The 27,770-nt window shown below is 45.9% G+C and overlaps 1 protein-coding gene across 5 annotated transcripts in view; it reads left to right on the plus strand.

Annotated features, from left to right (window-relative positions):
• The window catches only part of ATXN7L1 (ataxin 7 like 1), a 236,946-nt gene that overhangs the window by 58,734 nt on the left and 150,442 nt on the right, over nucleotides 1-27,770 (plus strand). For all 5 annotated transcript variants that reach the window (XM_037836420.1, XM_037836418.1, XM_037836419.1 and 2 more), the window contains exon 3: nucleotides 25,963-26,067. In XM_037836420.1, the coding sequence (XP_037692348.1) occupies nucleotides 25,963-26,067 (105 nt within the window). The remainder of the gene's footprint in view (nucleotides 1-25,962; nucleotides 26,068-27,770) is intronic.

Here is a 27,770-nt window from a genome sequence, read left to right on the forward strand (position 1 = left end):
AATACAGTGATAAATACAAAGCTCCAGGAAGAAGCAGTTCAGAACATTCTCTTCTTATTTAAAGAAAAATTTATTTTTAAAGCTGCTTTCTGTGTCTTTTCTGCATGTCTAGCCATGGGAAGGTGAGAGACAAATTCAAATGTTATCTTTTAAACTATGCAAGTGTTTTGCAACTCGGTCAGTCCCCCTCTTGGTCCTTCTTCAGTCCTCCCTTCCCATACATTTCTTTTTATCGTTCCACAATGTATTTTAAAGGATTTCTAAGCATTGACATCAGTGAGTTCCCAAAATTAGGGCATATTTGAGAAGCAGGAAGAAAAAAAAAAACCCACCTAAAGGTCAAGTAAATACCCAATAACAACCTACAAGTATATGTAAATATTAATCCAACAGTTATGCAAATGTATATAGGTGTCTGTGGTGGTTTGAAGCTGTTATATTCCTCACAAAAACATGTTTTTAAGTCTAATCTATTCCTGTGGGTGTGGACCCATTGTAAGGAGGACCTTTTGGTGAGGCTACTTTGGTTAAAGTGTGACCCACCTCATTCAGGATGGGTCTTAATCTTCTTACCGGAGTCGTTTATAAATGGGATGAATAGAGAGAGAGAGAGAGAGAGAGAGAGAGAGAGAGAGAGAGAGAGAGAGAGAGAACCGTGAAGTAAGAAGCTGAAATCAATGAAACCTGGAAGAGAAGGGAGAGCCCAGGAGATGTCACCAAGTGCTTTGCAGTGTGGCAGAGAAGCTGAGGGTCACCAGCAGCCGGTCTTCAGGAAGAAAGCATCGCCTTGATGATGCCTTGATTTGGACCATTTTCTAGCCTCAAAAGCATTTCTGCTTTAAGCAGTCTAGGAGAAACTAAAACAGCAGCCTAGCCTCTGTATTCTTCAGATATATAGACCCTGAAAAACTCTACTGGAAAGCACTGAATTAATTGCTTCTCCTTCTTTTCCTCTTTGCCCCTCTCTTCTTCAATATCATCATTATCATCATCATCGTCAAGTCCTAAAATGTCGGGCAAAAATAGAGTTTATTAGATTATTTTTAAAAGTCTACTAGAGTGAGAGCAGTAAACTGAACTGCCAGTTTCAGGTGGGTGATTAACATGTTTGCTGGAGATGCTGTGGAGAAGGAATGGTTGGCCACAGTGTGAGAGAATAAACCCTAGAAGGCAAGAAGGGTCCGAGACAGAGCATATCCTAAAGGGCAGGGTGTAAGCACCAGGTGGTGGCGGGAAGCTATGTGGAACGGTGAGTGCTAGGAAGTCAGTCTTTATTAGACAGATTTCCTAACAACATATTCTTTGGGAAAGACAGCTTTTACTTCAAGGGGAGTGGGGGAGAGGGTTAAGAGAAGACTGAGGATAGAGGGACTGAACAGGAAGTACTTGCAGACTGTAAAGAGTGGGACTCTTGCTGGTAAGAGGAAATTGGAATCCATGCCGATCAGAGGAATTGGTAGGAGGAAAATGGAGAAATTATCAGAGGGACACCCAATTATTTTGAGTTCAGATTTCAGATCCAGATAATGGTATTCTAGGTTACTAAAAAAATTGCGAGGTGAGAATCCTGGAGGAAAGCAGAGGTCCCAGAAGACTGAGAATAGTCAGGTTATTTTTTTTGTTTTCTGTTTTTTTTTGGTTTCCAGTAAAGGGAAGAAAATTCATTTCGGATATTACAGACCAGGGGACAGTCTAGACTGTATTATTGAGGTGATAGATTGTGACTATTAGAAGGGAGGGCGGCGATCACCGGGAGCCAACCTGGGTTTACCACATACTACACATGCCAGAGAAATACCATTTCCTCTTCGGAGAGGCTCCAGGGCTGAGCAATCAGGGAATATTGTGGACACAGTGTCGCTGGTTTTAACAAGGCATTTGACAAAAGTCTCTCATGAAATGCCCATGGATAAGAGGGGGAATGTAGTTCTAAAAAATCGTATGAGTCAGCAGACTTATAACAGGTTGAAAGACTATACCGAAATATGAGTCAGCAATTGCAGGGATCTGTTTCTTTCCGTGCACCAGACACACATAGTTAGGTACTTAATAAATATCTGTTGAAGGGGTGGATCATTATTAAACAGAGACAACTATAGGGCAACATTAGAAGCCTCTTTTCTGTCCCTGGCCCTTTTCTGGTTGCATTAATGACTTGAGTAAAGACATTAATGAAATACTCATGGCAAAGTCTGGATAATAGAAAGCTAGGCCTAAAACTGGTATATAAAGTGACAGAACCAAGATCCCAAATATCTCACTAGGCTAAGTCAGATCTATCGAGATAAGATTTTAACTGGAATATATGTAAAATCCTATTCTTGTGACTTAAAAATCAACTAAATAGGTATAAGAGGGAGAACTATGTCTTAATAAACCATATTAAGAAGTTTGTGTTTCAGCTGACTCTAAATTCAGTGTTAATACAGGTCATGACATAGGTGCCAGAAGAGACCCATTTAAATCATTTATTTATTCATTAATTCAGCAAATGTTTATGATCTGTTCTGTGCCAAGTTCTTCTGTGCACAAATCCCGTAATACTTGATGAGCATTAGAATCAAGGTTAAGGGCAGCACTTGACACAGCTGGAGCTTGGGCGTGTTGGGGAGAGGTGGAGGGGCTGTGGGTAGGTGGGTAGGTGGGTGGGAAGGCCTTGGCCCACCAGGAGCAGTTTGGAGCTGCTGAAGGAATGCAGGCTTCCAGGATTCCGCACTTTTGGTTTCCCTCCTACCTCCCTGGCTGCTCCATTTCAGATTCCTTTGCTGGTTACCACACCTGCCCTCTCTCAACTTTGGAATGCCCCAGGCTCAGTCCTTGGCTCTCTTCTCCATCTACTGTTATCCCTAGTTGAAATCATCCAGTCTCCTTTCTGTCTCCAGCCAGGGCTTTTCTCCTGAACTCAAGACTTCCATATCCAGCTTCTGACTTGACACATTCCCATTTAACATACTGCAAACTGAACTAGCCTTAACCCCTAACCTGTTTCTTCTACAGCCTTCCTGTCTCGGCCGATGGCCACATCATTCTTCCAACTGCTCTAGGCAAAATCCTTGGTGTCATCCTCGACTCCCGTCTTCTTCTTCCACCCCACAGCCCATCTACCAGGAAAACTATTAGCCTTACCTTAGGGTTGGATCCTGAACCAACCGCTTCTCCAACCTCCACTTCTGCTGCCACCATCACCCAAATTACTACAGAAGTCAAACGTCAGGTCATGTTGCTCCCCTGCTCAAGACCTGCAGTCGTTCCCCGTCACTCAGAGTTACGGCTGACAGCCTCTCGCTGGCCCACGGGGACCCGGGCCAGCCCTGGCTCCTTCACTAGCTGCTTTGGTCCTTGTTGGTGCCTCCCCAGCCACACTTGCCTTCCTGTTCTTACTAACTCCACAGGGCTCGCTCCCACTTAGTACTTGTGTACTAGCTGCTCCTCTGCCCGCACGGACCCCGCGATATCCTCCCACTACATGACTGAATACTTCACCCTCGAGTCTTTGCTCAAGTATCGCCTTCTTATTGAGACCCTATTTAAAATTCCCACCCAGACTTCTCGATCCTCTACCTGCTCAAGTAACTTTTCCATAACACTTTCTCGTTCTGCACACTATGTGTGATTTGAAGCCTTTGTTCCTTATTCTCTGCCTCCGCCAGCTAGAATGTAATGTGCATGAAGCAGGGATCTTGTTGGGTTTGTTCACTGATGCTTTCCAAGTCTGGGGCCGTAACGTAGAAACAGGATCGGACCCAGTCTCCCCAGCCGCAGGCCCTCCAACCTCTGTGCTATGAAATTCCACTCCCATTACATAAAGTTAGTCCCTCAGCCACTGGCTAGTGATTATTGTCCCTGCCCCATCTTTTGCCATCATCCTCAGTGACTTCAGTATCTTTGCGAATCTGTTAACCTTAGAGAGAGAATGTAGTGTTGTGTCTGAGAGAATGGACTTTGGAGCCAGTTGGCTCTGCTAGTTACTCCCTGGGCAAGTCTGGACATGACATTTCACCTGCCTGTGTCTCCTTTCCTCCTCTGTCGAAAGGGACAGTAATGATACCCTAGCTCAAGCTGTCAGAGGATGTAATGAGTTAATACATGTAGCTGCTTGTATTATACAAAGTTCTATATGTGCTATTATAAAAATGTAGACTGTCAATCACTAGCTGCTTTGCTTTACTGAGTTTTCTCAAAGGTGATGGGACTTGCCCAAGACCTCACAACTAGTTAATGGCAGGGAAAGACCAGAAGTTAGCCTTCTGAGTCCCAGTCTGAAACTCTTTGCCCTGCCCAAAGGTGGCAAGAGTCCATTCCATCAAAATCCAGGTTATAAAAGGGCCACACTCTGCTGGGAGGCACTTCCACACTCCCTAGGAGAAAATGTCTCACATTTTGGCTCCATAAAATTCTTCTATGCCCCATAGAATGGGCAATGAGAAATAAATAATCCAGACATTGGTGTCATTGATGGACAGCTAGGGCTTTGCTAACAGGGGGAGTAAACAAAAGAACCATCTTAATTTCAAGCTTCATTAGAACTAACAAAGACTGAAAGTCATTTTTCAAAATGGTGGGTGGCGTCAGGGATCTGTCCCCACCTAAAAGGGACACTTGGTCTGTGAAAGCAGCAAAAATAATTGTGTCTTTTATGTCACTTATGTAGACGCTCCTGTCCTAATTAATTCTTATCTCCTCCCTCCTTTATAAATATGTTTGGAGAAAGTGACATCTTAGCGTTTTTTTTGTTTTGTTTTCTCTCTTCTTAACAAGGAACTTCTCTGCTTAGGCGTTTTAGGTGCTGATTTTTCTCATGTCCTGGAGATGCTTCTAATTAGTCTATGCTTCCTTCCTATAATAGTTCACCACAGAGAGTGGGTTTGGATTAGAGGAGGGGGTGATTTTGTCGCCTTATCAAAGTGCCACTGATCAGGTTGGCTTTCTTGTGTACTCATTCATTTTTCCGCCTCTCTGGAAATGGAAACAGCAAGCTCCTTCCTAAGTGGAGCTGAAGGTTGCTGGGTTTTGCAGAGCCTCTCAAAAGAGCTCCTCTAGCACCCTTTGATGAAATGCTGCCTTGAAGCCTTTGCATTTGAGCTCACTAAAGAGATGATCGCCTTCTTTTCTCAGCAGTGGAAAAACACCAGGCTGAGGACAACATGGCAGAAGTGTGCTACTGTCACTTTGTCCCCAAATAACCTGGCACCTGCCAGGGGCTGCCTGCTGACTTGGGAGCAAGCCCACCTGCTTCCTAAGGGGAGGGTGCACAGAGGCCTCTTGCTTTTCCCAATCCTCCGGGAGCACGGCGACCCTCCACACCTAAGGGCTGTATTGTATTCTTGGGGTTGTTCCTCCATTGCTCAGGGAATCTATAGAAACTAGACATCCAAGAATCCTTCTCCACTGCTTCAGAGCAGGAAGGAGAAGCTGGTTTTGGTATTCTTTCAGGACTTGTGTCAGTTAGCTCTTGCTATAAAACAAACCTTTCCAAAACTTAAAGGCTTAAGACGATAAACATTGTCTGTCATGATTCCGTGCGTCATCTTGGTGGTCTTCTGGTGTATCCAGCTTGGCTGGTTGGTCTGGGGGGGCCTGGGGAGGCGGCTCATCCCTACACCATGTGGTCTGTCCTTTCTGTGATAGGAGCTTGGACTTCTTTACATAAGGATTCCAAAGAGGAGCAAAAGAGGGCAAACAAACCCCAGGGCACAAGTACTTTATGAGTTTCTATTTGTGTCACATTTGCAGTTGTCCCAATGGCCACAGCAAAGCACATGGCTGAGCCTAGTTTCAGTGGGAGAGGAAACTACCAAAGGGTGTGGATATAGGGAGTTGTAAGCAAATCTGCCCCAGGAGTGACTGTGGGAAGGCATACCCTAATCTATCCCTATATAGGAGCATGAGGACAGGGTCATTGTGGGTGGCTCTTTCAAGGAAGACATGAATGGGGGAGGCTCTTTTGAGGCAGGGGAGCTTGATGGAGTTTGATTCACCTGGGTTCACATTCTACGCACCATTTATTAGCAGTGTGACTCTAGGCAGGTAACTTTACTTCTCTGAGGCCAGTTTTTTTTTTTAACCTGTAAAATGGGACTAATCAAGCCTCCCACCGGAGGTTCTTCAGAAGATTAAATGAAGTGGTATTTGTGAAGCATGGTGTCTTGGATATGGTCAGCACTCAGGCACATGGTGGGAGGCTGGGCACCTGGGGCAAGCTTGGCTGCGTTCCAGACCGCAGCACTCCCAAGGCCCAGGAGAACAGGCAAAGAAGACCCAGGAAGGAAAAGGAAGGCTCTGCTGACTTCTTTCTGCAGCCTAAACCCTTGTTCAAGTATTTGTTTAAATAGAAACAAACAGACAACCTCCCCCCTTGGTTGTAGGTACCCCAGCAGCCACTGTTACTTGGTTTCCACATCCTACCTTTCCCCCAAATAGCTTTTGTTCCTCATTGTCAGATGCATTGGGCACTTGAGAGTGTTTTTCTTACCTGATTTCTTGTTCATTTTACTCTTCTGAGTGTGTCCTCTTTGCTCCTTTCTCATGACTCACCTCCTACCTCTCTGACTGTTCCTTCTCAGTTTCATTTACTGGCCTCTTTCCCTCCTCTTAACCTTTTTTTAATTGGTTTTCCCCAAGTTCCATCCTTAACCTTGTTGTCAGCAACGTCATTTTGCTGGGTGACTCCTGCCATTTTGTCAACAAAGGGACCATCAACATGTGCACAATTTCCTATTCTCTCTCTGGCCCCAACTTGCATCTTGAACTGTAGATCAGTTGCTCACACTCAACAGATCACAAAACAAATTTATTCTCTTCCCCAAACAGCCTGCCCTTGCACTGTATTCCCATTCACTTTCCCCTCTCCCCAGTAACCAAAGGCAGAAAGCTACAAGTCATTTCCCACAGCAGGTCAGTGCCAAAGTCCCAGCAATTCAACCTCCCTAATGTCTCTTGGGCCCTTCATCCCCTCTGTCCCTGCAGCCACTGCCCCTTAGGTCAGATATCAGCACCCTCATCCCAGACCACTTCAGCAGCCTTCTCACCTCCAGGCTTGCCCGCCTCAAGCTCAGCATTGCCTCCCAAACAAGCATCTGATCACTGCTGTTCATGCTCTTTTTCATACAGGCACACAACACAGTAAAACCCTTCGCTGTGTTCCCATCATTTACAGGATCAAGTCCAAACTCCTTAGCATACAAGAATTCCCAGCATCCTTTGTCTCTGCTGCACTTACCTACTTGCAGTCCTCTGAACGCACCATGCCTTCCCACTCCTCCCTGGTTGCCCTTCTCTTCCCTCTAGCTGGGTCACTTCTCCATCCCCTAGACTGCTGGGGAACTCCTGCTCATCCCTCAAGACCCAACTCTGGGGCTATCCTAGTGAAGCCTTCCTCTTCCCCTGCCATAGTACAATCTCTCTGTACACACCCTATATTACACTTACCATAAGTAGGACCAATGACTTCCTCTTGCCCATGCCAACTCACCCCAGGTGCCCCATTGTCACAGGTGCCATCTGCTACCAGCCTCCTGAACTTCCTGCACATGCGATTTACCAAGTCTGGGAAGGGTGGGAGTTCCCCTTCGTGCCCCACGGCTCTATGGGCCCCTTTTCTGCCCATGTGAAACACCATCACAAAGAAAACCCCTTGCCACTCAGCCCAAGTTCATCTCTCCCTTCTCCATCTCCTTTTGCCCTTTCTGCATGCTCTGTTCGGTTCTCGCTTTATGCTGTCCTGTTCTCTAGCTGTCTGGCACAATTTAGTCCTTTATGATATCAGTGCATTCTGCTGTTGGGCTCGTTCATTGTTTTAAGTGTTGGTATTGTCGTCCCAGCTGAGCCCTCTTTGTGGACAGGGACTTGGGTTTATCTTCTTCTGTACTTCCCTGGTCCTGGCCATGTAACAAATGCTACTCCACAGGTATTTGTTCATGAATGGCCCTGGGGCTCTGGTCAGTCCCCCACCTTATCTCTGGTCTACCATCTTTAGAAAGGCAGACTGCCCTAGGAATTCAGTCAGCAGTCCTAGCCTCACATTTTGGCTCCACCATTTCTAAGCTTGAGACTTAGAACAAGTAGCTTAATCTGTTTGAGCTTGTTTCCTTATCTATAAAATGGAGATAATGTCTCCCCTGCAGGGTTAATGGGAGGATTAAATGAAATAATCAGTGTGAAGCACTTAGCACAGTGCCTAGCATGGAGTAGATAGTCAATAAATATTAACTGCTGTGATTGCTAGTTTTTTTAAAACATAGTTGTATTGAAATATATTCGCATGCCATACAAAGTATATAATCAATGGCTCACAGTATCATACATATTTCTGTATTCATCACCGTGATCATTTTTGCATTACTCCAGAAAAAGAAATAAAAAGAAAAAAGAAGACCCCAAACATCCCATACCCCTTAACCTTCTCTCTTATTGATCACTAGTATTGTACTGTACCCAGTTTTGACTTACAATAGAGGTAGATTAACTAGGACAGTATAGTATGGTCAGAGATAGATATATAGATCATTAGAACAGAACAAAATATCCAGAAATAGATCCATATAAACAGGGGCAAGAGATTTTTTTTGTTTGTTTTTTTGTTGTTGTTGTTGTTTGCACTATATAATTATACAAGCACTATCAAAGATCAGGGCTATCAGATAACAATTCAACAACTTCAGGTATTTCCTCTTGGCTATTCTAAAACACTAGATACTAAAAAGAAATCCTATGTAATGAGTCAAATTTCTCAGTTACACCTCCTCCATCTCATTTGATCTTTCTCTCAATCTTCAGGGATATCTGGACAATGACCAATTTAACCTCTTTGTGCTGGAAAGGGGTGTTGGCTTTATAGGGAAGAAGCATGAAAATGGTTTATGTTCTTGAAGAAACTGTTACTTCTGGGTTTCGGGGCTTATCTGGAATAGGATCAATCTTGAGGCCTTAAGTTTCTAAAAAAAATAAACTTCCTAAGAAGAAAAACTTTTATAGAGACTTATGTAGAGCCCAGTAAACTCCCTAGTGTTATCAGTAATACTATTGGTCGGGGCTTGGCATACTGTGGTAGTTTGCAATATCTGGCTAAAGCTTGCATAAGAATAACCTCCACAGTTGACCTCTCGACTCTATTTGAAATGTGATTGCTGTTTCATCAATAAATAAATCATAGACCAGCCCCTGGCTCCTAAGGCATGGAGTAACTGTTTGTGGAAATGCCAGACAAGCATGCAAATGTGTTCACAGGGTTCCCCCTGAAATTCTACCTCTTGTTAGCTGGAACAGGTTGGGGGTCAGTGGAGGGTGTCCATTTATTCCAACCAGAGCTCTCCTCTTCTCCGTGAACATATCCCCAGTTATGAATCTTATCTTGGTTCAGGGTGGGGTATTTTCACTCTTTATCCACACACACAAGTTCCCAGTACAGCCAGGCACAGGAGTCCCTCCTTTAATCAAGCTTTTCTGGAGCTGCCAACCAGGCCCTGGTCACATCACTGGTGTAGGGTTTTCTTGGCTTGGTTTGAGTTGTCACAGCGTGGCTGTGTCTGAAGGGCTTTTTCTGGCCAGTGGATGAGGGCACTGCAGCCTGAAGGAGCGGGTTAGGCTCCACCCCAAGGTCGGGAAAGTAATCTAGGACCATGGGGGGTGTGGCCAGGGTGAGGGGTGTGGCTAAGTGTTGCCCGTTTCCTCTCTCCCTTCCGAAGCCTGGCAGGAGACCTTGCTATTGAGCTCTCACAGTCCTTAACCCAGAATGGGGAAGGAGGAAGCCTGAAGCCGTAACCATCGTGGGTCCCTTCCTGGGCTGCCTTCTGTGGCCACTCAGCTGGATCAGAGAGCAGGCAGTATTACAGCTACGTCTTTACTTGCGAGGCAAATCACATGTTTCTCAGCCTGTCCTTTCCCTTCCTCTGTCCCAGCACACACATTAATAACTGGGTGAAAATATGTAAAATAATAGACTGTTTCAGTGGGAAGGGACCATCAGGGAAGTCTAGGCCAGTGTCACTTTGAACAGCTGCATCAGAATCACCTGGGAGAGCTTTGTTCAAAAAGTCAGATTCCTGGGGCTTACTCCCAGAATTTCCTATTTAGTCAGTCTGGCTGGGATCTAGGAATCAGTACTTTGAAAGCTCCTGGAAGATCCTGTGCTTGGTTAGAACTGAATCTTGCTGCCTCATTTCACCAGCAAGGGCAGTGGAGGGTGGGGGACCCAGAGAAGACCGGCTGGAAGCCAGACTGGAGGAGGGTGGGGGACCCAGAGAAGACCGGCTGGAAGCCAGACTGGAGCCCTCCTGACCCACGTGGCACTGCGGTTACTGCCTAAGTCCCTGCCCTCTTCACAAACCAGCCAGGGCTCGAACTGACCCCACACCTGTTGGGACCTAGATCATTAGGAAGATGGGAAGGGGCAGTAGCAAGCTCTGTCACAGGGTCCCCAGCCATCTGTGCTCCCAGGGAAGCTGACGGAGGAGCCAAGGCAGAGAAGAAGGGGCTCTGTGGCCATTTCTTTAAAAAGCCTGTGATGTGAATGCATATATACCCTCTGCCTCCAGCCACCACCCTCCCCAGTCATCTATGGCATCTGCTGGCAGTTAGAGAGTGAAGTGTGTGATTTGCCTTGGCATCCCTTTAAGACCTCGAGTTGAAATGGCAAGACAGTGACCCAGATGGGTGGATTTGACACAGGAGGAGGAAGAAAGTACGAGTTGAACAAAGGTCTAAGTTTACCCACGCAGACAACTCCAAGCCCTGCATAGATTGAAGGGGCTTTGTCTTCCAAGCTTTGTCTTCCTATCTGAGCATTTGGCCCATCTAGAAAGAGGAGACGTCCGGGTTACCTAGGCCTGCTCCCAGCAGTTTACACTACACTGCGAAGCTGCTAGAATAGCTAGAATAGCAGTAGCAAACCTCACAGAGACAGGCTGAGCATTCAGCTTGAAAACTGCACTTAAACCAGGAGAAACAAAACATGTGAGCTCTGGGCAGCCCTGGACGGGGAAAGCCACCTGCTGGAGCCAGGCTGTTGTACAGGGCTCCAAAGGGGCCTCTTGCCACCAGGAATTGAGGGTCCTGGCGTGAGTCCCTTTGGGAAAGAATCTTCCTCAAAAAATGCTCACCCCCAAGGCTGCAGATGGCCCTGTGCTGGGTAGGCCTGCCAGCCTGCAGCCAACAGAAGGAGAAGGCTTGGGTGGCCAGGGTGTGGCTGGTAGAATTCCAGGAAGGTGGAATCTCTTTTTTTTTTCCTTTCTGATAAGTGAAAGGCGGTTTGATGGCACTATGAAAAACCTTCCCCAGGCATGCAGGCCTTAAGTAAATAAAAGCACAAAAATAGATTTTTCAAACCGTGTCCTTCCAGAGCTTAGTAGGATTTACTGAAAAATTGGATTGAATTTTCCCTGACTCACCTGACTGCTGAGTGGAGGAATTTAAAGGAAAAGTCTGTGTTTCCCCCCCAGCAGTATATGCTGAAACAGGGCAGATAAGAGGTAGATTTCTTGTATAACCTCTGCCCTGCCCACGGATTGCAGATTGATTTCCTGCAGGTATAAAGGCCACAGGGCAGCCCTCGGGAGGACAGTTGTTTTTCTAGTGGTGATGAGGGACTAGCCCTGAAGCATCCACACCCTGACTCCATCCCACTTGTGTATCAAGACTGCAATTTGCCAAATGGCCAGCCCAGCGCTGAGGTTTAGGGCATGACCACAGAGCACAAAGGAGGTTTTCTCTGGAGCCAAGCCACAAGGATTAAAACGGCAGAACATCATTAGCATCTTATTTTAGGTAGGTTTTTCAGAAACCAGGCTTTAACTGACCCCAAACCATGCAGGGACCTAAATATAATGCTTTGGGCCGTGTTCCATTAGAGTTTGCGTTCCAGCACAGAACTTTATTATGGGTGAGCACGCAGTGGTGAGCCAGTGAACCGGCTTGTGGGGTGAGGAGGGAGCCGATTTGGAGCATCTGCTGATTTCCGAGGTGTAAATGCTCCCACCGTGGCCAATTTTCAGCGACCAATGTGAGGTCACTAAATGTGGAGTTGAGAAGAGATATGCACAATCCGTGCCTGCCAGGTCAGTTGGCTGCAGCCCGCCACTGAATTACATCTCTAACCCGTATGCCTAAAGAGCTTACAAGTGGACGTGCCTGAGAGGGCAAACCAAACCAGGTACCAGGCACACCCTTAGCGGTACCCTCGGCATATAGAATACTCCTCTGCCTTGGCTAACAGAATCTTTTATTTCTTTTTTTTTAATTCTGTTTTATTGAGATATATTCACATACCACACAGTCATCTATGGTGTACAATCATCTGTTCACAGTACCATCATATGGTTATGCATTCATCGTCCCAATCTATTTTTGAACATTTTCCTTACACCAGAAAGAAACAGAATAAAAATAAAAAATAAAAGTAGAAAAGAACACCCAAATCATCCCCCATCCCACCCTATTTTTCATGTAGTTGTTGTCCCCATTTTTCTACTCATCCATCCATACACTGGATAAAGGGAGTGCGATCCACAAGATTTTCACAATCACGCTAACAGAATCTTTTAACCAGCAAGAAATTCCATATTGCCAGAATGACATAGCTGTATCAGTGGGTGTGTAGTGACCCAGTGTCTCCACTTTAGGAGTTGTCCTGGTAGGACAAAGGTTGGACAATTTTAGGAGTTATCAGATGCCTTGATGAGCTTGTTGAAGATGCATCTTCCTGGTGATTCCATACATCTGGGAGGGGTCCAGGCATCTGCTTCTGGCAAGCACATTGCAAGCTGCTGTTCACACTTTGAGAAACCCTGATCTAGGGTTCTTACTGTTTACTCACTGAAAGTTCAAGTTCTGGTGATCTTTAACGTGATGATTTCATTCTCAGCACTCACTGTTTTGCTCCAGTAAAGCAGATTTGTTTGTTTTTTTTAAGTTCTGCCATGCAAAATCTGATTCCAAATGATAGTCATAGATAACATGTATTGAGAGCTTCCATGTGCCAGACATCATACACGTGTTACCTCCATCTCATCCTGAAAACTGCCCTATTATTATCATTTCCACTTTGCAGATGAGGAAACTGAGGCTCGGAGAAATTTCCCAAGAAGCTGGTGCCAGGATTCAAATCCAGGCAGTAAGCCTCCAGGACTTGCATTCTAAACACCACACCAAGCTGCCTCCGTGAAGTGTTCCTCTGAGCATATTTGGTTTTTGACTTAGTTAGTTCAGGCCAAAGTTCAGTTCAATTTCAGGGCATTTAATAGACTGCCTACAAGATGGTGGCTCCATTGTAAGTTAGCTCATTTAATCCTCGTGGCAACCTATAGGGATGGTTATTTTTCCAGAAGAAGAAAGGTATACCCAGTGTTGCACAGCCAGCTAAAGGCAGAGGAGGAATTTGATGCTCGTTCCACTACCCCTTGGCTGCCCCAGCTAAGTCTCCTGGGCAGTTCCTTAGTCTATAGCAAGGCATCTTTGGATTTGTTGGCATCATTTTAAGCATTTGAGTGCATTTCTGACAGTGTTCATTTTTGACTGTTAAATGTCTGAGCCTACGTCCACTACGTTAGTGTCCCAGTGGGGAAGATGGGCATATCCACTAGTACCTGTAAACACCAGATAGAGTGGGCTAAATGCAGCAAGGAGATGCAAAGCATGGTGCAAACACAGAGAAAGGACTGGTTCTCTCTGAGGGAATCCTAGAAGGCTTCCTGGAGGAGGCTGCACTAAAGCTGGGTCTGGAAGGTGGGTCGGATTTGGGTGGGTTTGGAGGGAGGAGCAAGGAATGGGGCAGCAGTGGGAGAGGATGTGTTGAAAGCTGAACCTGGGAACCCAGAGTTGGGGCCAGATCCCAGAGCCTCGTGAACCTTGCTAAGAGTCAGTCTCTTCTCCTTGGACACGTAACTAGTTTCATGCTTGATTTATGAGTGAGGATATTGTGATTTTTCTCCTCTAGCTGATTGAGCTTATTTTCCAACCCCTTAAAATAGCATTTTTATTACTCTCTATGTGGTGGATTTTCTTTTCCTGAGCCTCTGTGCTCAGAAGGCCACCAGCTTTAAGCGCCAACGCCATCAGAGTGTTCTGCCAGAGACGTGCAGCTGGTTTGAGGAGGCTACATGTGATGAGATGTGCAAGCCCTTCTTTTTTTTTTTCTTTTAGAGCAAAGGTACATTTCTGTCCTTTACGAGCATTAGTGCAATGGTGGGCCTAGCCGGGGTGATACTGGCTCCTCCTTGTTAGCATCACATTCCTAGGAGAATGCCTTGGGAAATTTGTTGACAACTTGCTAGAGTTCAGCTGAGCCATCCCAGTGGCTTGAGTGCTTTGGACACTGATTCCAGGGACACAAAGCAGATCCTTTCTAATGCCCTCTGGCTAGCCAAGTGGACGCTTCTCTTGTTGGAGCCAAATGGCACAATTACCTCTGATCTCCGACAGCAGTGTTTGGGTGATCATTGTAACCTTAAAGGGCACATGTGGGTCTCCATAGCCTTCACAAATGGCCCTCTAGAAGAAAAAACACATTGCAGTCTCTTTGCCAGTTATAGATAAACCATAGCCAGAGCCACTTTGGCTTTGCACTCACAGCCACTGACAAGTGCCAAAGGATGCAGAGGTCTCTTGCCCCAGACCCTCTGAATACGAATCAGTTCATGGCTTCTATGGACTCATCAAGACCACTGGGCACTGGGGCCAACCCCCCGGGCACCAGCCTCACAGATGCTGAGCACTGTATCTCTTCTTCATCCTTGAGTCTGCACAGCTGCACAGGGGTTGGTATGTCTGAATGATGGGTGGGCTTTCTGGGGTAGGTGTTTTCTTGCCCCTGTGAGTTAGCATTCTCCACCCATAATGCATGGTATTAGTGGCAGGAGTTTGATAGCTGAGGCCATTCGTGAGAGAGTCTCACCGGCCAAGGCCTCTTCTTGTGCCTTTAAAAAGTCACACTTCCTGCCTTTAAAAAGTCACACTTCCTGCCTTCCTGAGGCGCCTGTGGAAGGCTTCTTCATGAACTCTGCCTTCAGCGTGGTCCTGTAGCATGCCATCCAAGAAATGTCCCTGGCAGAGAGATTCCAAAAGGAGCCGAGAGGTCACTCTGGTGGGCACTCTTATGCACAATTTAGACAACCCTTTTTAGGTTCTAATGAATTGGGGTAGCTGGTGGTAGATACCTCGAACTATCAAACTACAACCCAGAACCCATGAATCTCAAAGACAATTGTATAAACCTGTAACTTATGAGGGGTGACAATGGGATTGGGAAAGCCATAAGGACCACACTCCACTTTGTCTAGTTTATGGATGGATGAGTAGAAAAATAGGGGAAGGAAACAAACAAACAAACAGACAGACAAAGGCACCCAGTGTTCTTTTTTACTTTAATTGCCCTTTTTCACTCTAATTATTATTCTTGTTATTTTTGTGTGTGTGCTAATGAAGGTGTCAGGGATTGATTTAGGTGATGAATGTACAACTATGTAATGGTACTGTGAACAATCGAATGTACGATTTGTTTTGTATGACTGTGTGGTATGTGAATATATCTCAATAAACTGAAGATTTAAAAAAAAAAAAAAGAAAGAAACATCCCAAAGCGCTGTGCTGGGACAGGGGCTGCGTCTGTGGTGGATGCTGCCTGGCCCCTTCTGAGGCCTTAAAATCCATTTCCAAATTTAAATCTCTGAACAGTGACAGAAGTGAGAGGGTTCTTTTAGAATTCCCCTGGTCCTCGCAGGGCTGTGGTTCGACTCTCACCGACAGCTAGGTACCCACCCCACCACCCCATTCCTTTGCCCTGAACTCTCTGTCTCGTTCTCCTCAAGATAAAAGGAAAGCTCAGCCTACGAATCTCAAGAGGAAAAATGACGGACCTCAAATTCTTCAGTATGCCTCAGAGCAGCCATTTTTAAAACCCATATTCTGCGAGTTTAAGCAAGAAGGCTGAATTCTGTTTCCTACAAAGAACTCCAAGTCAGCCTTCTGCTTGGCTCCTGCTGCGTGAACAGAACTGTGCTAGGGGTGAAGATACGAGATGTGCATGAGGCTTGGTTCACGCACTTATGCAGTTTATAATTCAGCCCTTGAAAGTCAACTGGCATCGCTTGCTGTCTGAGTTTCCTTTTTCTTTTCTTTTGCTTGTTTGTTTGTTTGTTGGGAAACCAAAAATGCAGTGTTTGGTGTAGCAGTAGAGCAGGCAGAGACTAAACTAATTCTGCCTCAGAACCACGGTGCTTAAACACTACGGTGCCTCCTATGATAGATAAATAGAGAGAAAGAGCAGGCCCTCGCTAACGTCTCTTAAAAGGAAACCACTCAGATCTTGTGTCCCGTTTTCCTTTTCCAGAGATTTCCTTTGTAGCATGGGTGTGGCCCTCTCCTTCCTCGCCTCTTCCTCACCCATGCGTCTCCTGCACACTCCCTGTTGGACCAGTCATAAAAACTGAAGGGCTGGGAAGAAACTGAAGGGAACATTTCATCCAACCTCCAGGCTCAGTCAGGGTACTACAGCAGGAGGTGGACTACCCTGTGTGAAAAGACACCAAAGGAGATGGTTCCATTGACTTCTTCACCCATCAATTTGTACAGTCACAGAAACATTTTAAGGGCCAGTTTAAGGGCATTGTCACCTGAGCCCTTAGGCAAAGGGGAATCCTTTGCAAAATTATTCTGTTTACTCCAAGGTCATCACCGCCCCACTTGCCAGCAGATCCTCTGCCAGGGTGGGCTCCAATCGCCTCAGTATACCCTGGGCTGAGCCGTGCTGTTCCATTGTCAGTAGGGCAAGACAGGAAGGGGCAGGAGAAGCCTGGCTTTGGACACTGAAATAGAAAACTTGACTGGGGCAGCATCCAGAAGACCCTCCTAAGCCCACCACAAAGACTAGATCTGAAGGAGCCATTGTCAGAAGAGGAAGGAGCCAGCCTTCGAGTGCATTGCATGGTGGGGACGGGAATAACCCCTTCTTTACCAAGATGGCCCACCTGGAGCATGCCTCCTTCTTAGGTTCACATAGCACTTGTCTTCCGAGGAGCTCAAAGAATAAACAAATAGACATAATTATTGACTTCATAATCTTTGAGAATGTGGATATTAGGGCATTTTATTATCATTTCCTACTTCCCTCTTTGAGAAAAGGGAAAATATAGGGATATGAAATTTAAATAAACCTCCATGGGACTTCAGCCTAGTTAACTTATTAATATTTATTAAGCAGTTACCATATACTACACTCTGTTTGGCTATGGACATATAAAGGTCAACGAGTCATAATTCCTGTCTTCAAGTAGATTTCAGCCTGGTGAGAGTCAGAGGCATAAACCAGTTACTCCAAAAAAAACTTAGGACAGCTATAGTCCCACTGCAGAGGACATGCTGAGAGGGAAGAAGGGTGCATTAAGGAAGGCTTCCTGGAGGAGGTGACATGTGCATTGGAAAAAAACAGGAAGAAGGGCATAGATAATAATAGCTTCTATTGTTTACCTCCTTACTCTGTGCTAGACCCTTCACAAATATATTGTTTAATTCCAGATGAGGAAACAGAAGCTTAGGTGGGGCTAGAATTTGAACTCAGGGCTGCCAGACACCGGGACTCAGCTCTTGTTCAAAACTCCAGGCTGCAGTCACCTTCTGCGTTCAACTGCTCCCAGTCTCCCTTCCTTCATTGTGTTGAGGGGAGTGGAATCAGGAAGAGAAGTTGGATAAGAGGGGCTGGGCCCTTCCCCAGGGACCCAGTGCAGCCCCCATGCCTCACTACATCTTTACTGAATGTCTTTTAAGGTCCTTCTCCTGAGGAAGGAGTGGTTGGGGTGTCTTGTGGCATTGTGTTTGTTGGGGTTCATTGGTTGTTGGGGTTGGGGATGGGCAGGGGACAGTCCACGGAGCATAGTGGGGGCCTCCACCCACCCCCTGTTTTTCCCAGCACCTGCCTGCCTGCTGCCAGGCCTACCTAGCTCCTGGGCCCCCCAGACACAGAGGTTCCTTCTGGCCCAGACACCGCAAGAAGAGGCTGGGAGCCTTTTTAGTCTTTGGATTGCCAGAGAAGAAAAGCTTTGCTCCTGCCACCTGCGCATGCACTCACTCACATTGATGCTGAAGAGCTTGCCGCAGCTGCTGGCTTTTCCAGTCCTTTTGTTTCAGTTTCCATTTCCAGATTTCATTGTTTTTGAAGCCCTCACAATCAGGCCCTTGGTTTTCAGAGATCTGAAAAACAGACAGTGACTGTATTTTCTTGGGGCGGGGGTGGTGGGGTGCGGTGGTGGGGGTGGTGGTGGTTTCCTGCTGGGGAAGTGGAAGTTGTCAAGTAAGGAGCCTCCAGGTACGGGGGATGGGAGGTCATCGCTTTTAAGACCCCACATTGTTGTGCTCCATGAATTTAAAGAGAGATTTTTTTTTGTTTTTAGAGGGCTGCAGGGGCAAATAGAAACTCTCTGTCAGGGCCAAGGAGAAACGTTTTTGTATGACCCCTCAAGGTCTCCATTTGGCATAAGTGATTAAAATGCAGCTGATTAACAAAAAAAAAAATGCAGCTGAAAACTCCACTAGCAGAAGAAGAAGAAGAAAAAAACCCTCCAAACTAAATAAAGAACAAATTAAGATTAATTGGGGAAAGGCAGGCTGTTAGGACCAGCCCCTCCGAAGTCCCAGCTGCTGCCTCTGGGGTTGTGCATATCCCTCTCACAGGGGCTTGTCTGTCCTGATTTGAATCTGCTTGGAGATAGTCATATGTGCCCTTGAACCACAGGAAATGTTCTTCCAAATAATTTCGCCTGAGTTTCTGTAAGCAGAGGCCCCCAAATCCAAACCACCGTCAGCCACCAGCCCATTGTTTTGAGAGATTCCCAGCCCCCTGGCCATCATCAGGGCTGTTACAGCCGCCCTAGGTCCCTCCAAGTTCCCTGTGTCCAGCAGGCAGTGGCTTGCCTTTCAGGCAAGGCTCGCGTTCAGCTTCCTGGAAAGGGCCTGGTGTGTTGAAATTCTGTACATCCGATCTCATTTTTTTTTTCCACTACAGTATCTTAGAGATAATTAAAAAGTGAAGCATAATTTAAAATTGTATAAAATTATTGTCACTGTAACCTAGGATTATAGCATGAGCTACCTGGCTCAGCATTATTATAATTCTTACAGCAACTGGGGTGGTTTCACAACCCTAGAAATGACTTTTGGGGGAAACCTAAGGTCATTTCCTGGGTGGTGTTTTGTTGTGGTGGTGGTTTTGTTTTGTTTTGTTTTGTTTTGAAGCTAAAATTCAACGTTGTCTGTTTTGCTGCTGCAGGATTTTCTATAGCGAGCATGCATATCACCAATTGCTTATAATAAGCTCTTCGACTGTCTTCAAAGCAGAATCTGATTCTTACAGCTTCTCTGTGCAGCCTGTTTTTCACTTAACATTCCCACTTGCAAAAGGAAGGAGCTAGCCCTTACTTTCTTAAGTTTTTCAGCTTTTGTGGTCTTACTAGTTGTTGCTTTATAGTGTCAAAGTCTCATACTCTGGAAGGTGTCCACGGCAAATTCAAAAGTGTACAGCAAGTTTGATCCTGAATCCACAGACCCAGCTTTCTTCCCATCTTAGAAACAAGTCCTGTACATATAGTGAATTGGCGCTCTCACCCCACCTTTTCCTGAAGGGAAAAGCCATTTTCAAAAGTGAATATTGGATATAAATTATAGTTCATACAAACACATGACTTTGCCTGTCAAAAGTCTTCCCCTCAAAAAACTGTTTACCTTGATTAAATGCTACTCCCAGTCTGACAATGTCTTTTTCAGTATTAACTTAAGAAATAGTTTACCAACTACACCAGGAAATCGGAGTTATTACTTTACTTTCATAGAAACCATTCTGTGGTCCCAAACTTTCCTCTTTCCTTACAGGGCAAGTGAGCTCTGTCTCCTGCCTCCCTCTTCCACCATCCAGCAGAGGAAAGAAGCAGTGAGAAGTGGGGCTGGGGAGATTTTGTGGGGACAAAGGCCTGGGGGAACCTCAAGCGATGTCAGGAAGCAGGCCGAGCATGCTAGACCAGGTTGATAACATGAATGTAAGTGACTCTTCCACAAATGAGAATTGTATCAGAAGTAAAACAATGGAAGTGGAGGACTGCCTACTTTAAACAGGGGCCCTGAGAATCGCCTCTATGTGATAAAAGTTATAGACAGCATTAGTTTAATAATATGAGCCTAGCCTGTGAATATGAGCCTAACTCTCCCTGAATAATATGAGCCTATCTCCCCATGAATAACCCTAAATGAATAAGCATTTGGACAACAGATATTGGAAAGAACCCCAGTAACTTCATGTCCCCATCCCCCCTCAGCACATGGGCAACTTTGTAGGATACAGGAATTGATCAACCTGTTTAACCAGTATTTGTTTTGGGAACAATAATTGATACCGTAACCATATTTTATATTAACGTAATTATTTCCTCATAAGTTCACAGTAGACTTTCTGCATCCCAGTGTGGTAGATGAGGCATATAATCTTCTCCATTTTATAACTGGGGAAACTGAGCCAGGGAAGAGTGATACCAAAGTGGGCACTCTTCAGTGGTGTGCTGATAAATGTGTTAACAAGCAGCTCACTGAGGGAAAGAGCCCTGGTTTGTGGTGGAGATGGATTTCCATGGTGTAAATATTCCCAACGTGGCTGACTCAGGCTACCAGCCTGATGTCGCTGAATGCAGATTTGGGAGGCGATGCTCACAGTCAGCCCTTGTGGGCCGGTACAGGCTGGCTCCAGCATATAACTGACACCAACAATTATGTTCAGGGCCTCAGACTCCCAGGAGGACAAGTTCACACCTTTATGATTCTCAAACTCTCATGCTCAGCTCACCCCTGACTCAGTAAATTCCCTAGAAGAGTATTTTTCAAACTTTGAGTTATGACCCACTAGCAGGGTCATGAAATTAATTTAGGGATTTCAACCAGCATTTTTTTTTGTTTAATAAAAGATAATAGAGTAAAACAGAAATGAGTAGAAAAGAAAATATCAGAGTGTAACCCATGTTTCAAAGAAAGATGATGGATGGATGGAAGATGATAGAGGAGATAGATAGACAGATAGATAGATAGATACATGATAGATAGATGGATGTTGGTGGGTAGGTAGATAAACAGACACTATTTATATGTGTGTGATGGATTGGGGTAAAAAAAATTTTAAAAATACTGACCTAGAAGCAAGTGTACCTCTGTTTCCTCCATCGGCAAATTGAAGCTACTGGAGCTTGCTACCTCCCTGCCCATGACCCAGCCAGGAGGGTGACTAAGGTCACTTCTGTGAGGAGCTGGGGTGGTGCTTTCTGATTTTAGTGGATTTATAGTGGATCCATTTGCAGGAGCAAAATAGGGTGGAACAAACAGGCATCGCTTTGCCTGTTGGAGAGATAGTTGCACGTTGTATTTGAAACTGGGCAAAGTCCAGTCTTCTTCATGCACATGTTTCCTCAGAATCCACAGCCTAGAGAGAGGCCTCCAAGTGGCCTTCAACCCCCCCCATCCACACGCTGCACATGTATGCACACGCATGCATATGGAGTTCTGCAGGTCCCCAGCCTTCCCAGGAAGTCTGCTGTGAATGGTTGTGAGGGAGGGTCTTAAGCATGTGTCACTTGGAGCAAGGACCCTTCACTGGAGGATTAGTTGGTTTGGGAAACTAGGGGAGGTGATCTCGATGAAAGCTTTCTCCACAGCCTCTCCTGAATTGCTCCTGGAAGAAGGCACAGGACCAGGCAGTTTTTATGAGCTGTCACAGCAACCCCACGAGGCAGGGATTGTCAGCCCATTTCATAGATTAGGAAACTGACACAGAGAGGATCGGCACCTTCCCTGGGGTCGACCAGCTCATGAGCACTGTGTTCCACACACATGTCTGACCCCAGGTCTGTGCTCACTCAGCAGCTTCTCTGGAGCCTCGGCACAGCCTGTTAGACCTCCAGGCACCCCTTTCATACTGGTCTCTTCCTCTGTGAAACAGGATCTTGCTATCTTATTGAAGAGGCAGCTGGAAAGGAGCACTAGCTTTAAGAGTGTCCTGAAATATCATCCTGCTGTACAAACCACCACCACAGGCTCATGAGCAAATTATTTCACCTTTGTTTCCTTGCCTGGAAAGAGGGGATGATGCCAACTGCACGGGTTAGTTATGAGGATCAAACCAGATGATGTTATCACATAGTAAAGACTAGGAGGACACATCTTAATATGTCAACAGTGGTTATCTCCAAGGGGTGGCATTACAAGTGAGTTCAGTTACACTTTTTTGCCCATCTTTGTTCAGTGGTGCTCTTATAAATGTTTAACAACTGCCTCTTCAAAAGGGAAAAACAAAAATCCTGATTTGTAGTGTTTGCCCATTTCCATGGTGTAACTACTCCCATCATCGCTAATATCAAGCTACCAACGTGACATCACTGAAATGCAGAGTCAGGAAGAGATGTACACCATCAGCTCTCGTGAGCTAGTACGAGCCCACTTCAGCACACCACTGTTTTTATTTTTAACTGCGCACTAAATGTTTTATTTGGGTGGTAAATTAAAAGACACACAAAGAGAGAGAGAACGAATTAACAGAATGCCTAGCTCTGTGCTTGGCATATTAGTTTTCATCCCTCTCTGTCCTCCCTCCCCACCCTCACCCCTTATTAACCTCATGGAACAGCACCTTACCGTGAACCCCTAGCCATGTGAAGTGGGGTCTTCCTAGGAGCCAAGTGCCCTTACTTGCTTCCCATCTGCCTGGCTCTCAGAACCTGGGTGGTCCATAGAGGAATTCTCAGGTTGGTCCACTGGGGAGTAATCCAAGCACACGCACAGGTCCTCTCACCTTCCACGGGAGACCTGATCTCAGCAGACCTGTGCAAGATTGAAACTGCCCTAGAGAGAAACCAAGGAAGGTCCCAGCGGAATGAAAGCCTTGAGCAGAACATACCCCCAGGGGACCTCAAGGGACCCTAGTCTCTGACTAGCCTAAGCTTTACCTTCAGCCCATGACATGAGCTGTGAGGGGGTGTGAGTATGTAAGAGAGAGCGCTAGGGGCGGGGGCTCTACAGATCTCTGAAGGAATACAGAAGTGGGGCATCTAATGGTGTAAAGACCCCTTCTCCAGACCCTGCGGTGTCTGGTCACAGAGTAGGTACTCAAGACATTTTCTTTTATGCTTGTTTTTCTTTTTGATTAATGAATTTTTCATTCCTTTATAGCCTGACCTGTTGCAGAAAGGATTTGAGGCAGCTCAATAAGTGCTTGTTGAATAATTAAGTTTCAGTCCTCATCAGCTCCTGGTTTTTGTAACCTGTCAAATTGCTGTCTCCATTTCCCCAAAATGTGACTTTAAATCTAAATGAGATGCAATGTATTAACAGAAGTGGCCAGTAATTTTTTTCTGTATTTTTGTACTTTTCAAATGTATCTTCAAAGAATATGAATTACTTTTGTTATTAAAAAAATGAATATAGGTTATAAAAATAAACAACCTATAAATAAAAAGTGACACAAGGGTGGCATCAGCATTTGCAGACCGAGAGGTGCTCCTCTTCAATGTGGGACTCTGGACTGAGGGTCCCTGGCCTACCGGGTGGGGCTCAGTCCAGAAAACTCAGGCCAGACGCACTGGGTGGCCCAGGCTGGGCCTCCTCCCCCTTCGGGACCCTCGTCACAGCCTCTTTTTCCACAGGCCTCTCTGCCTACCAGGCCCTAACTAGCAGTACCGGTTGGTCCCAGGCAGATGGCATGTACAGATCTTATCCAGAAGTAGAAATGGAGAGAGATGAGTCCCAGGGAGGACTCATGGCCACACCAGGGCCACCGACAAGTTAGAAGTCCAGTGGGCCTGCGTCTCCTGCCCTGTCATCTGCTGAGGGGGTGGGCAGCATCTTGGCATGCCTGAAAATGCTGAGGACGCTGCTGGGGGTGTCCGTCACCCCCCCACCCGCCTCCCCCATGGCCAGCGCATCCTACCCTTCCAGTCACACACACACAGCTCCATCAGGACGAGTGGAGGGTCTCAGCTGCAGAGCTGCTCTGAGGCGGGAGCACAGGCCCAATGCCTCCGTTGAAGCACATGTTGGATTGTAAATGAGCCTTCCCCATGTCATGAGCAGCTCAGCTCTTCCTTGTGGCTAGGATTGCAGCTTGGGGAGTCATCATGTGTTTGGGGGTTTTTGTTAAAGATGCAGGTTGAGTCTAAAAAGTGAGGGCTGGGGGTAGTGGGGGACGGTTACTCTCTCAACCCGAGGAAGTCCACGTTTGGGACAGAAAGCACTTTCACCAAATGCTGCATCGGCCCTGTCGCTGGGTGTGATTACCCTGCCCAAGTGACTTGCCCAGAGCCAGTCATCTAAGAAGGGGCATAATTAAGGGGCCACCCAGGGCCCTGTGCCCCGCCCAGGGATGCACGAGGACATGTGGCCACAGGTTCCTCATAACTGACCTTTATTTTTAGTATATTCACAAGGCTGTGCAACCATCACCACAATCCATTTTAGAACATTTTCCATCACCCTAAAAAGAAACCCGGTGCCCATTAGCTATCAACCCCACACACACTGAGCCCTAGACAACCACTAATCTGTTTTCTATCTCTATGGATTTCCTATTCTGAACATTTCATATAAATGGAACCATATAATATATGGTCTTTTGTAACTGGCTTCTTTCATCCATGTCGTAGCATGTGTCAGTGCTTCATCCCTTTTTATGGTGCTTTATCCATTGGGTGGATATACTGTATTTTGTTTCTTATTTTGTTTGTCCATTCATTAGTTGATGGACATTTGGGTTGTTTTCACTTTGTGGCTGTTATGAATAATACTGCTATGAATATTTGTGTACAAGTTTTTGTGTGGACATTGTGTTCATTTTTCTTAGGCATATACCTCATAACTGATCTTTTAGCAATGCTTATCTGATCATGTCACTTTGTTGCTTAAAAATCCTCCATAGCTTCCGGTTATTCTTAAAATCAAGTGCAAAATTCTTACCTTGCTCTACAGGATTTAGAGTTTCTGGGCCCTTGCTAGCCTCACCCTGTCCCCTCGCTCTTATGTTCCAGCTAAGAGTTTCTTTGGATGCATAGAACCTCCTTCCTCCCACAGACCCTTGATCTTTCCTCCTTCCCTTCCCTGGCCCTTTATTCCTCTTAGGCCTCCTCATCCTTCAGATCTCAGCTGAAATGGCCTGTCCTTGGGGAATCCTTCTCCAACACCTCAGACTAGGTTAGGTCTGCCTGTCACATGCTCTCATGGCTGAGCACTAACCACAATTACAACCAAATGATGACTCAGTAATTGTCTGTTTCATGTTTCCGTCTTTTGCTGTCATAAGCTCTAGGACAGCAGGACCTCGTTCTTATTCACTGGTCACGCCCCAGCACCTAGCTCAGTACCTGCCATATAGGAGGCACTCGGTAAATATTTCTCAGATGAGTAATGGATGATGATGGCAGCAAGCAAGCCACTGTGCAGAGGTTCCTTTACCTTGTGTTTCTGCCAGGGGGTGGAGAAACCCAGGCAACTCCTGAGGCTAAGATGACCCCTCATTCTTCTGCCACCCCCCTCTCGCCATTCTCCCTCACCTGAAAGATGTTTGCTTAAGTAGGAATGGGTTTGGGGGAGTACCCCCCACCTTCAAATAAATACAGACTTACTGGGTCCCTGCTAACACTTGGGTTTGCTCTCAACAGGGTAATTGCCTATGGCAGGTGACTCAGACACATCCCACCCCGCACCCCACCACACCACCGACTGAATCAATCGGAGTAGCAGTCCGTTTCCAAGGGTGAAATGAGCAGGGATTCTTCGAGGCAATTGCTTCTCTGAGAGTTGGGGAGCTGTGTTATGACAAACCACATTCCCTTTAGTAAAGATTATTGCATTTCTGTGTGTCTTGTTTGAAGAAGTGTCCTTGAAGAAATTCCGAGAGGAAACTGTACACCTTCTGAGACTTAATTGCTTTTTCAAAAAACATTGTTTTCATTTCCCCCACAGATATGCACTTATTTGGCCATTATCCAGCACATGACGACTTCTGTCTCGTAGTGTGCAGTGCCTGTAATCAGGTCATCAAGCCACAGGTTTTCCAGTCGCACTGCGGTAAGTGGACTCCTGCGCTGGGTGCACACACCTGCGGCCACCACTCCCAGAGGGCTCGCCTCCTCTCCAGCTCCCCGACAGGGTCCGGCCCTGTGTCTGTCCCAGCACAAGGCTGTGAGTAAACTCGTCCTAGGGCTGCTGCCTCTGCTCACAGGGTAGCTATTCTAAGAGCTACGGGAGTCCTTCTGCTGAACGGCGTGGTCCTGTCCAAACAAATGAGGGGCAACCTACAACTTGTTTAGGTGGCTGGAACTAGACGGAAACCATTGTCCAACCTGGCATGGGCTCTGTGGGGTTCAAAGGGCAGGGGATGGCAGAGACTTGAGGATTCATTCCTCCAGGCTGACATTCTCTCCCCCAGAGACAGGGCCAGGATGGAGCCTTTCCCGGATTCCCACCAAGGAGGGCTGGAGCCGAGGGCGCCCAGTGTGGGGGAAGGAAGTGCCTTGGAGTGAAAAGCTCAGGCTCAGCATCTCCTTTTTCAAGTATCCCCTTATTAAAGAATTCTGGTGTTCTCGGAAACTGGCTCTCCCTCTGTATCTGAGCTTCCTGGGTGTAGCAAATTCCCTTTAGTTGGTCTGCAGCAATTCTTAGGTGCCTGTTTGATGCAGGGCGTTGAGCTTGGAGTTGTTAGAGATACAACAAAATCTACATGGTCACTCCCTCGAACAAATAAACAGCTATTTGAACGTAGACAAGAGGTCACTTAACCTCTCTGGGTGGAAGCTTCCTCATCTTTAACAGGGAGCTAGACCAGTTGGTTTCCAAAGTTGTATCTGCTGTAATATGCTGTGAGTCCGGAGCTATATTTCACAACCTTTTTATTAAGCTGTGTCCCCCTTTAGAAAAGCATAAAACCTGTATACCCTCCTTTAATAATGCTGTTTAAAGTTTCAAAGCACATTAGTTATTGTACCTGAAAACAAATCAGAGCAATTGTAATACTGAACATACTTTCACAAATGACACACATTCCCCCTTTCTCATGCTCAGAATTTCTGACTTTTCCCTGCCCCACCAGTCAAGAAACCTTCTGTAATAAATAGGCATAAAATAAAAGGAGTTGAGCTAATCTAAATTCTTTAGTAAATGTACTTGAGACTCTAGTAAAGTTTATATATATAATATCTTCTATGAATATATGTATATATATGTATATATGTGTGTGTATGGCATATACTTCTCTACATATTTATGTATAATCTGTATCTGTGTGTATACTGCAGTTATATTTTGTATATATGATATGTAGAAGGAGGATCCAGGCTTACAGAGAACCTTTGTTAGTACAAAACTTTCTGACCTGTGCAAGGCCAAGAGAATGCCCTAGAAAGTGTTTTACAAAGTGCACTGATTAGAGCCAAGTCTCCTGCCTCTCCCTACAGCCTGCTCTGTGACTTTGGGCTACTTGCTTAACAACTCAGGGCTTTGGTTTCCTGCCTTTCTGTGAGGAGGTGATTTTGGTGGGAGCATCTAGCTCTAGCATTTTAATTTCCAGCAGAGTGAACATGCAAAGAGCAAGTTGTGTGCTTGGAACGAGCTGACCTTCTTGCTCAGTGCTCTTACACTAGGAAAAGAGAAAAGGTCAAACCTCTCCAAAGGGAAACTGTCAGCAGCCTGTTGGTGCTGCTACCAGCTGAAGTGACAGGTGGGGGAATCAAAAGCAGAGCAATGGCAGGAAGATCCCACACAGCTGGTTGTTC

Source organism: Choloepus didactylus, chromosome 5 (genome assembly GCF_015220235.1).
Source record: "Choloepus didactylus isolate mChoDid1 chromosome 5, mChoDid1.pri, whole genome shotgun sequence".
In the NCBI taxonomy this organism is placed as follows: domain Eukaryota; kingdom Metazoa; phylum Chordata; class Mammalia; order Pilosa; family Megalonychidae; genus Choloepus; species Choloepus didactylus.